The sequence below is a fragment of the Arvicola amphibius genome, chromosome 8 (genome assembly GCF_903992535.2).
Source record: "Arvicola amphibius chromosome 8, mArvAmp1.2, whole genome shotgun sequence".
NCBI lineage: Eukaryota > Metazoa > Chordata > Mammalia > Rodentia > Cricetidae > Arvicola > Arvicola amphibius.
In genome coordinates this window covers 9,040,994-9,058,372 of record NC_052054.1, presented here as the reverse complement: position 1 = coordinate 9,058,372, position 17,379 = coordinate 9,040,994, and the positions used below count along the sequence as shown (strand labels likewise).

The 17,379-nt window shown below is 45.8% G+C and overlaps 1 protein-coding gene across 1 annotated transcript in view; it reads left to right on the top strand.

Moving 5' to 3' along the window:
- Positions 1–17,379, top strand: part of Fndc1 (fibronectin type III domain containing 1) — a 65,057-nt gene that overhangs the window by 18,055 nt on the left and 29,623 nt on the right. The window contains exons 3-9 of the mRNA XM_038339812.1: positions 1,603–1,701; positions 3,837–3,954; positions 6,202–6,389; positions 7,268–7,375; positions 10,509–10,697; positions 12,278–14,701; positions 16,900–17,000. Coding sequence (XP_038195740.1) covers positions 1,603–1,701; positions 3,837–3,954; positions 6,202–6,389; positions 7,268–7,375; positions 10,509–10,697; positions 12,278–14,701; positions 16,900–17,000 — 3,227 coding nt within the window. The remainder of the gene's footprint in view (positions 1–1,602; positions 1,702–3,836; positions 3,955–6,201; positions 6,390–7,267; positions 7,376–10,508; positions 10,698–12,277; positions 14,702–16,899; positions 17,001–17,379) is intronic.

The window sequence follows — 17,379 nt, the reverse complement described above, 5'->3', positions numbered from 1 at the left end:
TAGCCCTCTCCTCCAATGCCACAAGAAATGTCACCAGAGCCGAGGAAGCAGAAGGAAGAATCCAGGCTGGCTGTGCTCCGTGAAGAGCAGATGTGGAAAAGGAGACTTGGTGGTGTGAAACCGTAGAAGAATCTGGGATCACTCCAGGCCCTCGTTCTTGAGCTGTCCCTTTGCCCCAGGATGGTTCCTTTCTGCATGCTGTTCAGCTCTGGTTTGATGATACAGATCAAGTCTACCCAGTTATTCCAACTCAAGAGGAAGACACGCTTTGCAGAGCCAACACTGTGGGGGAGTGCTGTTCACATGGAACACTTCCTGTGAACACTCAGAGGAGCCACGCTCATATCAGACACTAAAACCTAATTTGGCATAGTCCTGTCCTTCATGGCTGCCCTGTCGGCTTTTCTTCTCTTCAGTACTACACCTCTGCTCGCCTGAAGATGATATGAACTTGTTCTTTTGCTGCCTAAACTTGAACAAATTTGGACCTAAGGTGTACGTGACCTCTAAGCCTGGTGTGTAATCACACAGGGTAGGCCCTTCTCAGGCTTCTTCTACCTTCTACAGTATGTTAGCTTTTGAATTATCTTCTCATGGACAGATTGGGCTTCTCATGATGGGTCTGTGTCAGGAGAAGGGCCTCATACAAACAGGGCAGAGTGGGGTGAGGGTGAAGGGAATTCTCCGGGGTATGCTGTGCCCGGGGAAGCCCGTCTTTGTGACATCTTCTGCACTGTTCACCACAGAGATGCCACCATCCACGGGGCATTGCAGGAAGTGGACACACACTGAGGAACGGTAGAGACTGGCTTGAAGTCACATCAACAATGCATCTCACCCCTAGACAATCACCAAACACATTTTATTGGTGGTCTTCTGTGTCTGGGAAATCCCTGGGAGATGTAGCAAGGCCAAAGTGATAGTTAAAGGAGGCCCCATACAGAAGGGGATGGGATAAGCCCTGCCGGTGGAACAGCATCAGGACCACAGAAGGGAGAGGAGATGATGAGATCAGGCCCTAGGCAGGAGTGGTAATTGATAGAAGACAAGCAAGTCTGGAGACCTTTGGGAAGATGCAGACTGGAGACCCTCGGGAAGTAAAATGTGGTACTCTGTTCTCATACATCAGAGGCTGAGAAATGAGCCAGCCAAGGATTACTTTGATGGGGTGTATATGGGATGCTCTGGGGTCATTGGGTGGCGATGCTGCTGTCAGTTCGGATGTTGTATTTCCACCCAGAATTCAATAACCAAGGCATAGAGAGAAGTGTACATTTAGTGTTGGATGATTTCTGCTGTATCTCTGTGACGGCTGCTCAGGGCCTGCTCCTTCCTCAGCAGAAGTTACTAAGAGCCTGGGTCTCAAAGTCGTGTAGAACTGGTTGGAAGACCCAGCTTCTCTGTGACTTTGGCAGTTGCCTTACCTCTCTGAGCCTGACTTTCCTGTGAAATAAAGATTGTGATAAGGCACAGTGGGCACGAAGACTGGCATGTGAAATGCCTAGCATAGTTGGGGCAGCGGCAGGGGCGGGGAGGCTCTTAGGCCAGAGAGGGTCCTGGGGAATGAGGGCACTGTCCCATGTCCTGCTCTTTGGTCCACAGCCTCTGAGTCCGTGTATGTGGTCTCCCTGCAGTCCACCAACTCCCAGGGGCAGAGTCAGCCCGTCTATAGGGCTGCCCTCACGAAACGGAAGAATTCAGGTATGTTCCCAGGGATGCAACTGATGAAGCCGTGGTCTAGGGTGACTGCTGTGTTTCACATGGTACTGGCTGTGATGGGATGATGGGGTTGGTGACTTTCAAGGGCAATGAAGGGAACTATAGGGCAGAGTGACAGAAGTACGAACACATTTCTTTCATGCGTAGAGACAGGAGAATTCTTTGGATGAAGCCTGCTTCACTGAGGATTGCAGAGAGCTTAGCAGTACAGTTGCTTTGCAGTGCTTGAGGCATCACGCCATGCAAAGACACAGCCTTGTCCATATGTTAATTGTCCCTAGCGAGACACTGAACCCAGCAGGAGAAAGCACAGGTGTATTGGAGCAGCATGGAGGCGCACACACCACCGTAGCTCACTTTATGTAGATGCAACGGCATTGAGAGTAGTATGAAGATGCATAATTGTGGTTCACTGATATCTCAATCATTGTGTACTTATTGAAGTATTTTTTTCTCACACCCATTGGTGGGTATTTGTTATATCACTTGTAATATTAGCCAATCCACACACCTTTTCTGGCCATGAATCTCAGTTAAGGTGCTCTAGCTCCTTTCTGCGGCTGCGATAAACACCATGACTAGAAGCATCTTAGGAGAGGAAAGGGCTAATGTCCTATTACTCTTTGGGTGACAGCCATCCCTTGAGAGAAGTAAGGACAAACACCTAAGCCAGGACTGAAGCAGAAGCCCTGGAGGAACACTGCTTCTGGTCCACCCACTGGCTCCAGCTCAGCTAGGTGTCTTCTACAGCCCAGGCCCACCTCCCTGGGATGGCTCCTAGTTGGTCCTCCCACACCAGTTATCAATCAAGATAATCTCTTATAGATATGGCCCCAGACCAATCTCATCAGGGCAGTTCTTCAGCCGAGGCTCTCTCTTCCTGACTCTAGCTGGTGTCAGGTTGACAAAAACTAAGCAGAACAGAAGGAAACCCCAGCAGGATCCCAGTGTAAAATGGAACTTGCTATGGTTTTCCACACTGCACAGGGACGTCCCACCTAGGTCCTGATTAATTTGTATCATTCAAAGATTATCACATAGAGCTTGGGATTTTCTAACAGTCTGTTCCAACTTTCCCCACTTAGGTCAAATCTGTATTCTTTTGAAATAAAATGACCCACATACAGAAAACCAGAACATAAGAGAGTTACAAGCAAAGCTGAAGATACCTTGTGAGTCTTAGTTACAGACCGGAGTAAGATGGTACACTTTGTGACTATATTTTTGACGACAAAAATAAATCCCAGCAGAAATGGACAAACTCACCTCTATTTTATACCTGAATACAACATTTAGTCAGCCTTGCAACCATATACTCCAAAATGCGAAGAACATTGATCCCCATGAAATTCATAACCATTGTTTAAAGCAGAATCTTTACTTCACGTTCAGATCTCTAAGGAATAGCAATGTGAACTCCCCCCGCCCCCCCACATTGCCTCATGAAAGTTTTATTATTCTAAGAAATTTGCAGCATGTAACAAGCAAACACAGAATTTCTAAGAAGGTGTAGCAGCTCCTTTGCACTCCTCTGGTGCTGCTTGGCTCGGTTAGCTTTTACAGTGAACTCCTTACTTCCTAGGGAACGGTTAAGAAAAGTGGAGATCTCCCTTGTATTAGTTATGTTTCTATTGTTGTGGACAGACACCTTGACCACGGCAAGGAAATCATGAAGGAAAACACTCAGTTGGGGTGGTGGATGACAGTTCAGAGGTTCAGTCCACTATCATCATGGTGTGACGTGGTGCTGGAGAAGCAGCTGAGAGGCTTACATCTTGCAGCCAACAGGAAGCAGACTCAGTGTCACACCGAGGGAAGCTTGAGCAAAGGAGACCTCAAAGCACTCCCCACAGTGACACACTTCCTCCACTGAGGTCACACTTACTTCAACAAAGTTACACTTCCTAATAGTGCCACTTCCTTCGGGGGGGGGGCGGAGGAGTTTCTTTCGACCTCTCTCCTCCAATACAGACAAAGTGATCTCTTATCTTTCTGCTCATCTTGTTTGACCTGAATTAAACACAAGCAACTAAAAGTTAGGCATGGCTTGGCCCTGAGGAAGTCAGTAGAGAGCCTATGGTAAGAGGAGCCGTTTTGTGTGCCCACTGTCATTCCAGAGGACAGTGAGCTGGATGTACCTGAAGATATCAGTGTCCGGGTCATGTCATCTCAGTCTGTACTCGTAGCCTGGGTGGACCCTCTTGTGGAGAAACAGAAGAGAGTTGTTGCATCAAGGTACACACGCTTATTTCTTATCTTTATGTATGAGGAACACAGCTCCTCTGGACTTTAAATGCATTCAGTAATTTTCTTTTTTTAACTTTGTAATGATTTCTTTATTTTACTTCTTGTGCACGAATGTTTTGCTTGCATGTATGTATGTGGACTTGTGTACCATGTGAATGATTGGTGTTTACAGAGGTAGAAGAAGGCATCAGATATCCTGCAACTGGAGTTATAGATGGTTGTGAGCCGCCATGCAGGTGCTAGGAACCAAATCTGGATCCTGTGGAAAAGCCCAGTGCTTTTAACCACAGACCCACCTCTCCATCCTGATTTCATTTTCTTGCCTGTGTGGGTGCCAACCCCTCTTTTGCTATTGAATGTTCCAGAACTCTGTGGCAAGCTGTTTCCTGCAAATCAAATAGGACCTGGGAGTGTAATTCACAGAACAGGAACCATTTTGTCTGTGTGGAAATTTCCTATGCTTGTTGTTCCCTGGCCTCAGTTTCCCTATGTGCAGTGTTCACGTGGAGGAGTCACCTTCTTGAAGAGTCAAGGCAGGATGGATTTTTATGTAGAGTGGTAGATGCTTGTCTAATGGTACACACGTGGCTTCTCAGTAGACATTAGCTGATTTCTGAAGTATGTCATGTCCTGCTTGCTGTGTGTAACAAAGAGCACCCTTTCTTAGCTCATGATGTTGTGCTGGTCTGTCTTTTATACCCATCTGTAGTAGCAACAGACAAAACAATTTTGTCAAGTTAGAATCATCTTTATATGAGTTTCATGGTTTTCCAAACTGCAGAGAAACTCCACCAATATGAGTAAAAAAAGTTTTCTGTGTTCTAAGACTTGATAGTTTGTACAACCAAGAAAAAGCCAAAGATTTGTAGCCTGATTATTATGTACTGAGTTTTGAACCTGTCTACAGCAGGAAAGTGGGACATACTTTGAAATATAAGAAATACAATGCTCAGATTATGAATATGTATACACTGTGATCTGTAGTAGGTACAGGATAGGCTTGACTGTCTGCTGGCAGAATGACCCCTGTTGAGGTGCTCAGAGGAGTCACTGAGCTTCTCTGTCAGTATACTCTCCCCCAACAGGAAGCATTCATAATTACCTCTGGGCTTTGGTTTCCAATGCCTTGTTGAAAACCAGAGAAAACTAGAACTCTTCTCAGAAGAAATGCTTTATTCATTGTTGTGCCATGTCTTCAGCTGATGTCTTCTCCTGCCATCTACACATAACCGATAACACTTGTGTGCACATACATGTACCTATGCATGCAGAAGCCAGAGGTCAACCTTGGTTGTTGTTCCTCAGGTATCTTCTGTCTTTTTTCATTTATGATCTTGATAGAGACTCTCTCACTGGCCTGAAGTTTGCCAAGTAGGCTAGGCTGGCTGGCCAGCAAGTCCTGGGGCGACTCCATCTGGTATTATAAGCATGTACCCCCATGCCTGTTTTTTTTTTCCTACATGGTTTTTGTGAATCAGACTCTGGTCCTTACACTTGCCTTGCAAACACTTTACCAACTGAACTCTCTTGATCCCTGAACATAACATTTTTTAATGCCTCAAAGGTTTTCTAATGAGAAGTCATGAAGGAAAGCTTGATTAAAAGACATCCAATCTTTAGAGTTTGCTGCCCTGAGAGTGTTGTGGATGTATGCTGTCATCGGTACATTGGGTATTTCTCCCTCTGTAGATCACACTGACCCTCTCTGAGCCACTCTGTCCGGCTCCAGTTCACAGCAGTAAGTCTATTCAAGGCCACATGGTACCTGTTCTGAGTCTGGAGAACATGCCCAAATGAGCATGAAATGGGGCTTTGTGTTCATTCGTGTGTGTGTGTGTGTGTGTGTGTGTGTGTGTGTGTTTGTATCTGGCTACCTGGAGTCAATTCCAGTTCTTGGAACTGTCACATTCTTCAACCCATGTGCACACACACCACTGCCTGCCTCCCTTTACCCCTTCCTTTTGTCTTCTCTGTTTGGTCTTTGGAACACTGGGACATTTTCAGTCTTGGACAGCAGTACACTCTGTATTTCTTGGCCTGTTTCACACTTCTTTCCAGGGACCCTGTCTGCAGATTCTTAGAGCCAATGACACAGTCAAAATTTAGATTTTTCTTCTCACATCTCCCCGCTCACCTTCCAAAAGTCACCAGAGAAAAACAAGCAGCAAAGAATCTGGAATTCAGCTTCAAAGACTGTGGCCCCCACGAGGATTGTTGTCTTGTGTTTTCTCATAGACAGTACACCGTGCGCTACCGTGAGAAGGGGGAGTCGGCCAGGTGGGATTACAAGCAAGTGTCTAACAGGCGTGTACTGGTGGACAACCTGATCCCAGACACGGTGTATGAATTCGCAGTCCGGATTTCACAAGGTGAACGAGACGGCAAGTGGAGTGCCTCCATCTTCCAGAGAACGCCAGAATCCGGTTTGTGTCTGAAGTGGCCTTGGGCTTTCTACTGAGGACCACTGGTAACTGAGAAGTCAGGGTGACACAGGGTAGTGCCGGCCATGTTTAAAGTCTCACTGACTAAAATCTTACTAGTAGAGTTTGTATTTGAGTTAGAGCTTGGGTTCAGAACTATTAAATTAAAAGGGAAAGAGATAAATGGAAGGGGTTAAGGAGCAGTTGTGTTGGGCCTATGCTTTGTACTGTGGTAGCCGTTTCTGCCAAAATGTTCTCCTGCCATGTCAAACCTACCAAGTTCCAGTGTGTAGCATACACAAGTTGCTGTTGTGGCCACAGATGTTCCTGGGTGGCCTAGCTTTTGTTATATGCTCTTCCTAAGGTTGGGGTTATATTTCAATTTAGGAAACATCTTTTCTGTAGCCAATATTATTCAATAACAGCCAGAACTACATCTTTAAAAGTTATAAGAGGCTGGATATGGCAGCATGACTTTTATCCCAGCACTTGGGACACAGAAGTGGTGGGTCTATGTGAATCCATGGCTAGCCTGGTCTACTTATTGAGTTCCAGACCAGCTAGGGTAACATAGTGAGTCCCTGTCAGAAAGACAAAAGTTGCAACGAAAGGATGTTAGAGATTTTGCAGTTCTGATTCTGTGATATTGAGCCAGAAGAGAAAATTGGAATTCCTAAATGCCTATTTCTAAACTCACTGCATGAGTTGGAGGAAGTGACATTAAGTCACTTTCCAGAAAGCTAGTATAGAGCCATCGCTCGTGTGTCATCGATGTGAACACAGTATCTATTTAGTAGATAGTGTGCGAGGGGCCTGTCTCTACTTCCACTTGGAAGGTCCACGAGAGCCTTGTGACATCTTTGTTCTCTGCCATCCTCTAGCTCCCACCTCTGCCCCGGAGAACCTGAATGTCTGGCCAGTCAGTGGCAAGCCCACAGTTGTCACCGTGTCCTGGGACGCACTGCCAGAGACGGAGGGGAAAGTGAAAGGTAGCTGTCTCCTTCTTACCCCCTAGTGTTCTTCCTGAGCAACGCTGCTCTGGTGACTCAACAAAAAAAAAAAAAAAAAAAAAAACTAGACAAGCACCATGTATAGTGAGGTGCTCACCTGGGGCGGGGGGGTCAGGACACACGGAGGTATGTGATCACCTGCCAGTTATTCTTGTGATCTTCCTGTAGGCAGGATCTTTAGGCTAGTAACCCTGGAGACATTTTTAACTGTACTATGTGCTGCCATAACCTTTATACCCTGTGCTAATTCTAGAGTTTTCCCTTGTGCCTGCGAGATCCTGAAAGGAGAAGCTGGCAGGGGTTGGCCGGGACCATAAAGATCTTTAATGACACAGTAAATACTTTTAATGGGGCTGAAAACCTTAAGTTATTACTTCCAGAAAGTGGATTTGTTCCCTAAATTTCAGCCTGCATTGATTTATTTGGGTCAAGGAAAGGATGGTAAAAATAGAGAAAAAGGTTATCAGAGCCTTAAAAGGATAAAAGGAGAAAGAGATGTGCACAGCTGGTGAAGCTGCAGAGTAGTCTGTTGGGACTGCTAAGAAAACACAGCAGTCTTTTTAGTGGAAAAGTTTCAGAAATCTGGAGGCATTTTAAAGACTCTTGCTGGATTTTGCCTGGCTCTGCTGACAAGTGTACCCTCCCAGCAGGAAGGATGGAACCTCTATTTAGAAAAAGGAATCTTTCTATTGTTACAAGGTGCCTTAGTTAGGGTTTCTGTTGCTGTGAGGAGACACCATGACCACAGGAACTTGTATAAAGGAAAACATTTAATTGGGGTGATGTACAGTTCAGAGGTTCAGTTCATTATCATTGTGGTGGGAAGGACATGGTGGCGTGCGGGCAGGCATGGTGCTGGAGAGGTAGCCGAGAGCTCTACATCTTGTACAGGCAACAGGAAGTGAACTGAGACACTGTATGGTATCTTGAGCATAGAAGACCTCAAAGCCCACCCACAGTGACACATTTCCTCCAACAAGGACACACCTCCTAATAGTGCCACTCCCTATGAGATTATGGCGGCCAATTATATTCAAAATACCGCATTAGGTTTGGTTTGCATATTTAAATCTGATACAAAAAGGAAAAAAAAAAACACTGAGGAGTTTGTTTAGGCTTAGAGAAACACAGAAAACCATGACCAGTATCCTTTGAGAATTTCCTGAAGGAAACTATTGAATGGTTCATTCTTTTTCATTCAACCGTAAGATGACTTGGCTCACATGTCATGTGACTTTATTAGAATGGTGTGTCTCCAGGAAGATGATTGGCTTGACTTTTCTATACTTCTTTTCTTTTCACTGTTTAGAAAGAATGGATTTATTTTCTTCAAAAGAAGTTTGTCCCCATGCCCCACAGGAACAAATGAAAAGAATATATATTTAACTGGCCCCTTTAAGTCATGATTTTTATGAAAACATAAGCCCTGGCTCCCTGTGTCTAAGGACTGTGAGGCTGGAAACACCTCGAAAAAGGAAGTAAAGACAACTTTTTGGCTAATTAGATTTTCAGGTTTTTGACAACAGTAGTTACTGCTCATCTAGTGAATTTGCTTTCATAATACAGACTCATTCTTTTTCTGTCTCACATCTTAGTGTATATCACATCCAATGCTGAAGGAAACCACAGGTCACCAAATATTGCCAGAAATGGGAGCTACTGAGTTCTTACAGATGGAAGAGATTTATGTATCTTAACCCTGTTTAGTTTCCATATGGGTATAATTGTGAGATTAAAATTCATGATAAATTGGGGATATTTTCTGTGTCTGGGAAACATAAAACATAGTAAGAGAGTACACATTTTGACATGGCTAGGAGTTTTTTTTAGATGTACCTAATCCATTAAGGAATCTAACTATAAGGTTTTCTAGGACAAGGGCTCGCCCACTTCTTAATTTTTGTGATTATAAATGACAAGTTCTGTGAGAAAGAGTGCTGTGTTCCCCAGACAGACGGTGCAAAAACTTTTCTAGGTGAAAGTGCTCTTTATTTAGAGCACTGCTAAAAGCTGAGGCCTTAGAGGAAGGGGAAGATTCCCCACACTCATGTAATTGCATGGTTTTTCTGGAATTCAAAGGATTTTTTTCTGAGGTCATGCTCATATTAGCTTGGTAAGTTATTTGAATCAAATTCGTTGAGAGAATAAGCAAGGACAATTCTTTGTTGAACATTAAAATGACACTATGAATTATGCATTTGTCTTTATTGTTGCATATATATGTACATATTTATAAATATATAGATACAACCTGCCCAACCCATCTAATGTTATTTGTATGCACATAATTTCAGGGCTGACTACTTGGGAGGGGTAGGAGGAAAGGAGAGGCAAAATGGTGTAATTACAGTTTAATTTCAAAAAATAAAATAAAGAAGAAGCTTTAAATATAAATAAATATTAACCAAATTCACATGTAATAAAAGAAACAATCCCTTACACTGAAACGTTCGTGGTTGCTAAACTGCAAGGGCATTCTGTGCTTATAGACAAGACAATAAAAATGGAAACGTTAGGAACAACACTGCTCTATCAGTGACTTTCCTTCGCAGTTTTAAATACTATGAAATATTCTCAGCAGCACAGAATGAATAAGAACTTTTTATAATTCTTACAAGAATGGAATTTTATGCCAAATATGGCATTTTTTTCTGAGTTAAAAAGTCACTCCACTTGGTAAATGAAATCTGATGTGAGCAGTTATTCAGAACCAGTTTCTGGAAGTCGGTACTTTTAGGGTTCTTTGGTTTCTTACACTGGGGTATGCTGATGGCACTATAGAAAGTTTGTAAATAAATGGAACCCCAAACTAGTATATATATATATATATATATATATATATTTGATCAGTTGTATACAGATAACTGCCCCTACCTCATGTGCTTCATTTGCTTAAGCTAGCAAGTTGCCCGCCTCTGACTTCCAAGGATGCTAATAAGTGTGAGCTTGCCTTGCACCCCATTCTTCCGCTGCAACTGTCGACCAGGTGTTCATTGCCAGGGTGTTAGCTTCAGCCATGTGTGCTCTAACTCATTCTGCCCCCACGGTCTGTCTGCTGGATGCAGGACTGTTTTCATTTTCTTCCTTCCAACCGTCTGCCAAATCATTTCAGAATACATTCTTTCATATGCCCCGGCTCTCAAACCATTTGGAGCAAAGTCCCTCACCTTCTCTGGACACACCACTTCTGCCCTGGTGGACGGTCTGCAGCCTGGGGAACGCTATCTGTTCAAAATCCGGGCCACAAACAGGAGAGGCCCGGGGCCACACTCCAAAGCCTTCATTGTCACTATACCAACAAGTAAGCATTGTGTGTTCGCGCTTTTCCTCTCTCCTCTCATTCCTGTTGTTTGTTTTGTGTTACTTTGAATCATGCTTTTGGGTTTAGAAGTGCTCAGTTGATGATTTTTCAGGGTTGAGTCTGCACAGATCTTTCTAAAGTGCTTTGTTTTCCCCTTTGAAATCAATCTTTCCAAAGACTAAAATGTTACTACTGATATTAACTTGTTGACAGTATTATCAATATATTGATTATATGATTACTTTAGTATTAGTGTTTTACTTGGGGCTTATATTGGGAGGGAAAGAACATGTTTGTAAGCTTAATTTGGCCTTTTAATTGTAAGCCTTATGCTGCATGCTTTAAATGGCTCATTTTGTCCTCTAGTATTTTGGGGTACAGCATTTCTCAGAAGACTTCCAATTGCCTGGTTTGTCTGATCAGTAATAAAACTAACAAGTTCTCAAAGATCCAGAGATGGGGTGGTCTGTTTGTGGACCAGGCTCCCTTCGTTGCTTCTTCTTGCCATTTATTCTGGAAACACACAGCTGTTTCCACTGTGTGCTGCGAAGGCCCATGGTTTCATGCTGGAAGACGCTGAAAAAGCTGTCTGTTCTCTCTAGGTCCCCCTGTTGCTGTAGGAACTCCTTCCCAATACAACCTCCCTTCCCTCTGTCTGTTCTTCTCTCAGGACAGAATGAGCCACAGGATATGTTTAGGATACTGTTTTGTCGACTCTGGGCTCTAGTTTAAGCCTAATTTTGGAGATACAAATGCATCCAATATGAAAGACATGCTAAGTCAGAGAGAGAAAGCAAGTGAAAGTGTGTTGAGGGGAGACAGAATCCTTGTGGGGCTTCAGAGTATTCAAGCTTGGAGTTCACTCGAGCCACTTACACAAGTTCCATCTGCCATTCCCCTGAAACTGAGTATAGGTTGCTTGACATTAAGAGCAGCCATGCTACATTGGCATCATATTGGTACTTAGCTTAAGAAAGGCCTACTTACAACCTTGCACTTATGAAACCAGTGACTCATAGTCATGCCTCGGTGTTTTGGGGTTGGTTCCAACACCCCCAATCATGCCAGCTCTGCAGAAGTTCAAGTCCTTTTCTCTGAAACAGAAGTGTTTGCATAGAACCCACACACATTTCCCCACATAATTCAAACCACCCAAGCCTACCTTACATAATAATGTAGTGGAAACACAGTATGGACACTATTATTTAGGGGGAAATGAGTCTATACATGGTCAGTACAGACACATTTTTTCCTTAAATGTTTTTGAGGCAATCTGAGTCTGATTGCAGGCTCCATGGATGTGGAGGGCTGACTGTATATCTAAGCCCTCATTCTAGAATTTCTTCAGATGATACAGTAAGGCGTGCCCTGATTCAATCCACACATGCAATCTAGAACTCTGTATATAAAGTAAACTAGAGCCAGAAAGAAAAAGGATGCTAGAGTTGGGGATGTGCATGTTCAGGGGTCTAAGGAATTAGAAGGGATCAGTTACAATGAGACATGTGGGTCTCCTCCACACTGGATAGCGGATGCTCCTAAAGCTCCCCTGACACCCACCATTTAAAAATCTGTTCCAGCCAGTTCCCCAGAGGCCAGTGCACACCAGGATGGAAGGAACATCCAGAAACCTGAGAAACCTCAGCCTTCTCCCCTTGCTCCTAAAACCGCAGCTTCTTCAGAACACACTCCCCCAGCCAAAAATGCCAAGGATGATCTCCTTGACTTAAAGAACAAAATCCTGGCTAATGGTGTTCTGCCTCGGAAAACCCAACTTCACTCTAAAATGGCGGAGCTGAATCCCCAGACCAGAGACATCAATGGTGAGGAGGAGTTGGATTCCCTTGAAGATCTTCGTCCATCACAGGTGGAAACCCTAGACCAGAGGCGACCCCTGAGGGTACCAAGTAGATCTGGCCATTGGGTTCCAGCTCCTGGCAGGACTCCAGCAAGGATTGGCCTGCCAGTGCTGCCCCGCAAGGAGGGGATGGATAGGCGTGGATCCTCATTGGTCCCCCACCCTCATCCAGGGGTTGAATCTTCAGTGACAGCCTCTTCTACCTACACCCAGCTCAGCTCTACAGACAATGATTCCACGAACCAAAATGAGGACGATCAAGAAGTTTCCCCTGACCCTAAAGTTGCTTCTTCCCAGACACCTAAGAATCCAGTTGGGTCTAAGCCCACCACAACCCCTCGCCACCATGTGGCTTCTAACATGCTCAGGGACAAAAGCAGGCTGCTCCCAGAGGCAAAGACAGAGTCATCTGCATCGAGGCATTCTCAGTCTTCTACCAGTGAGGAGGAGTCCAGTGTTGCAGCCCAACCCCTGGGTCACGGCCCCCTGCACAGAGGCTCCTCTAGACCACACTCTAGATCCCAGCTTTCTAGGGGCTGGAAGGACCGCCAGGATGCCCCTGTCTCTGGCTCCCACACGTCTTCCCGCACTGCTGTGTCACCTTCCGGCTCTTCTCGCCCCTTTTCCCTGATAGAAGACCCAGAGGAAGAAGACACTAATGATGGTGGAGGAGATGTTGACAGAAATGCTGGGGACACCAGAAGGCAGGCTGAGGTCACTGCTCAGACCCAGCAAACCCGGCCTGCCCTGGGACACTTCAGTTTGACACGGAATAAGCCCTTCTCTGCCCACAGCAGAAATCCGAACAGATTCCCCAGATTCCGGGGACTAAGACTGCAGCCCTCTGGGTCTCCTCAGTCTACCTCAGCCTCGAATGTCCTCACCAGGTCCCCTTCACAGCCAGCATCCCACACCAGGTCTAATGTCTATGGAGATGGTGAGGATGAAGAGCCACTTCCAGCCACTGTGGTCAACGATCGTACACCTTCCTCGTCCAGGCACCCGGCCTCTGGGGGATGGGACTCCCTAAGAAGAGGCCCCCAGAGAGGGGCCAGCTTGTACAGGAAGGATCCCACCCCAGAAAACCCCAAAGCTGCTGGAGCAGATGTACATTCTGGGGGCAAATCCCCTCTGTCCTCCAAGGCACGGGACTTTGAACAGAGAACCAATGAGGGCGCCCATCAGACATCCCCAGGGTCTACCGGCCACCGGTCACCCCCTGCTCGGCTTCCAGCACCAAGATCACAGCCCTTCCCTGGGTCCACTGTTCCCAGGAGAATGACACCTGGCCGCAGCTCAGAAGTTTCTAGTTCTCAGAGTAAGAGTGATGAGGCCGGGCGTGACCGATCATACACAATGAACTCCCGTGGGGCGCTCCCCTCGGCTTCCCAGAGTCAGGATGAGGATTCCCAGAGCAGCTATGAGGAAAATAGCACTGAAATTGAGACTCCAGATTCCAGGACTCTCACTCACTCGGTTCGTGCCAAGGATGCCACTCCATCTACTTTCAGACATCGGCAGGCGGGCTCCCAGATAGGGAACGGTGACAGCAGCCCTCAGCCCAGCCACACAGGAGCCTCTGTGAGACCTAGCCGGCCTGGCAGCCCCCATCCCCGGGCCCAGGTTCCTGGTAAGGCTGGGTTCCAGGCCACACCAGTGAAGAAGATCTCCCCTTCCAAGGGTCCCCTTCCTCCTGAATCTCTGCAGTCAGTCTTTACTGAGGAGGAGGAAGAGGAAGAGGAAAAGGACGGACTTTTAAAAGGCAAGGAAGACTCTCTGTCCACCTCAAAGTGGCCTTCTTCCTCCTCCCACAGGGGCAATAAATATGCGGACAGAAACTTTGACAAAGACAGGTCTGCGGTTGGGCTTGTTCCCCAGGGAGGGAGCCTTGTGCAGGAGAATGCCATCCCTGGAAGGCGACCATCAGGCAGCCCTTCAATAGCCACACACCCACCTCCACGGTACCAGCCTCGAAACCCTGCTACTGCAAGTCCCATGGCCAGCACCCACTCCTGGCCAAGGTATACCACCCGTGCCCCTCCCAGCTACTCCTCCACAACGCCCATGCTTTCCTTGCGCCAGAGGATGCAGCGACGATTCCGGACCCCAGTCTCGCGCCAGCCCCCGAGACCCGTGCTCGCGCAAGGTAATTGGTTCTCACTTTTAGCCAACCAACCTTTTATATTTCTTTCTAAAAAGTGCTAAGTGGTTGTTTTAAAGCTTATTTTGATTTGTGTTACTAAGCATCCATGCTAACCAAGCAGGCATCATTCCCACTTCTCTGCTCAGTTGTGTGTTGGGGGCATGGTTGGTTGTACAGTGGCCACTGCTTTTAGATGGGTTTGAACCATAGAGGTCAGAACTGCCGGCTCCAAGTCACATTAGAGATGTCTGAGCTGCAGCTGCCTCTTCATCTGGGATGATGTGTCATACCCAAATGTTATTTTCAGTTATTCACTTTACAGAAGATATTTAAGGAACCAACAAGAATAACACATGTATGTATGTATGTATGTATGTATATATATATATATGTGTGTGTGTGTGTGTGTGTGTGTGTGTGTGTGTGTATGCATATATGTGTATGTATGCATATGTATTTGTGTTTGGGTATGTATGTGTGCATGTGTGTGCTTGTGTGTATGTGTGTGTTTTGTGCATGTATGTGTGTATGCATGTGTTTGTGTGTGCTTATGTGTGTGTATGTGTGTGTACAGGCTTGTCTTCTGCTTGTTTCATCCTTATCTTTTGCATTTAACACTTAACCAAGTAAACCCTAGCTCAATTTCAAATATCTTCTGTAGGAATTTCTTAGACATTTCTTCACAAAATGGTGTCTACAACCTGCAGAAAGCACGTGGCAAAGTTGTCATAGAGTTGGGTCAGGCTAACATATGCCCAGAATTCTGTAACAGACAATGGAACATAGGCAGCTATGAACTAGGGTCCATGTGAACCCACAGGGCAGGATCCCTGGTGTTTGCGTTAAATTTGCATTCTGCCGAAACTTGCATTTCTCTCGTATGTAACTGGAGTTTCTTAGAGCATCTTCAGCAAGTGTGTGAGAATCTGGTGGCATTAGTTATTGATTCATTCATTCATTTGAGACAGTGCCTCACTCTAGTCCCGACCGGCCTGGCTCTTACTGTATGGCTCCAGATCCCTTCAAACTTAAAGCGATTCTCTTGTTTTAGCCCTTGAGTGCTGAGGTGCAGGCATAAATCACCGCTGGCAGCATGTTAATTTGCTTGATGCATTGTCCCATGTGGGGGTAGTTTTTCTCCTAGGATTGTTGTGACATCGAGCTAGATGTAGAGTTTACCAGTGTCTTGTATGTAAAAGAACACACTACATGCTTGCTATACAAGGGAAGGCATGGGCCAAGTCTGACTAGCAGTGTCGTCAGAAGCCCTGACTCTTCTCCTGAAGTCAGCCTGGGCCTCAGAGGCTACCAGTTGATAATCAAGGCCACCTGTCCCCTAGAGGAGCTGCTCAGAAACAGCTCATTAAACTTCTGCACTGCAGAGCCCAGCACGCCAGGACAACATCACACGATGACTGGGACCTGGGAGGGGTCAGCTGGAAATAGCTGTTCTGTTTGGTGGTGGTTAAAACTCTTAGAGATCATCTCCACTATTCTCCGTGATTCCACTGCCTTCCCGCTGGTGACGATGAAGGTAGAGCTACTAAGGTCTTAAACTTCATGCACAGAGGTACTTAGGAGGCCGTTCTCAGTCCCCCAGCATGGTCAGGCTGTCACTTCATTGTCCTGTAGAAATCACAGTGGAAACTTATCTAATACGTAGATGCTACTGGTTGATGTTCTATTGTAGAAAGGAGCGGCGGGGCTGCGTCCCGCCACCCGGCCGCCGGCTAGCTTTACACCCGAAATAATTACATGGAAACTGTATTCTTTTAAACACTGCCTGGCCCATAGTTTCAGCCTCTTATTGGTTAATTCTCACATCTTCCTTTAACCCATATTTAGTAATCCGTGTAGCACCAAGAGGGGTGGCTTACCAGGAGAGATCTTAACCTGCGTCCATCTCGGAGAGGAGAAGCATGGAGACTCACTATGGCGACTGCCTGAAGCATCTCCCCACTCCTGCTACCCAGCATTCTGTTCTGTCTACTCCGCCTACCTAATTTTCTGTCTCTTAAAGGGCCAAGGCAGTTTTCTTTATTAATTAACCAATGAAAGTAACATAGACAGATAACTCTCCTCCATCATTCTATTTTGTGTTTGTTGGAAATGAAGTGTTTGCACTTACGGTTTGATGAAGTCAATGGTCTAGGAAGGGTGAATTTACTAGGAACTTCTTTTCCCTTTTCCCTGCTGTGTAGGTTATAATGGACGACCAAATGTTGAAGAGAACATACCTCCTGGTAGTATTGGAAAACCGAACAGACAAAAGATTATCAATGGTCCTCAAGGAACAAAGTGGGTAAGGTAAACTTCTTTACATGCTCAAGGTGTTCTTAAGTGCTGGGAAGAGAAAACCATGGATACTGTGTGCCAGTAAATCAAGCAGTCGCCCCCCTCTTCCCTCCTTTTCCCTCCCCTCTCCTCTCCTCCTTCTCTCTCATCCTCTCCCCTTCCTCTCCTCTTTCTTTCCCCCCCTCCTCTCGCCTTCCCTCTTTTCTCCTCCCCTCTCTTCTCCTTCCTTCCTTCTCTTCCCCTCTCTTATTGATAAATTTTCAGTGTACTCCAGCTGGCCTCAAACTTGAGATCCTCCTGCTTCGCAGCCTCTCTGGCACTGGGACTGCATAGGTGCCACATCCTGTTCTCCTAGAATTTAACAGCTTAAGAAAGATGAAAAGGAT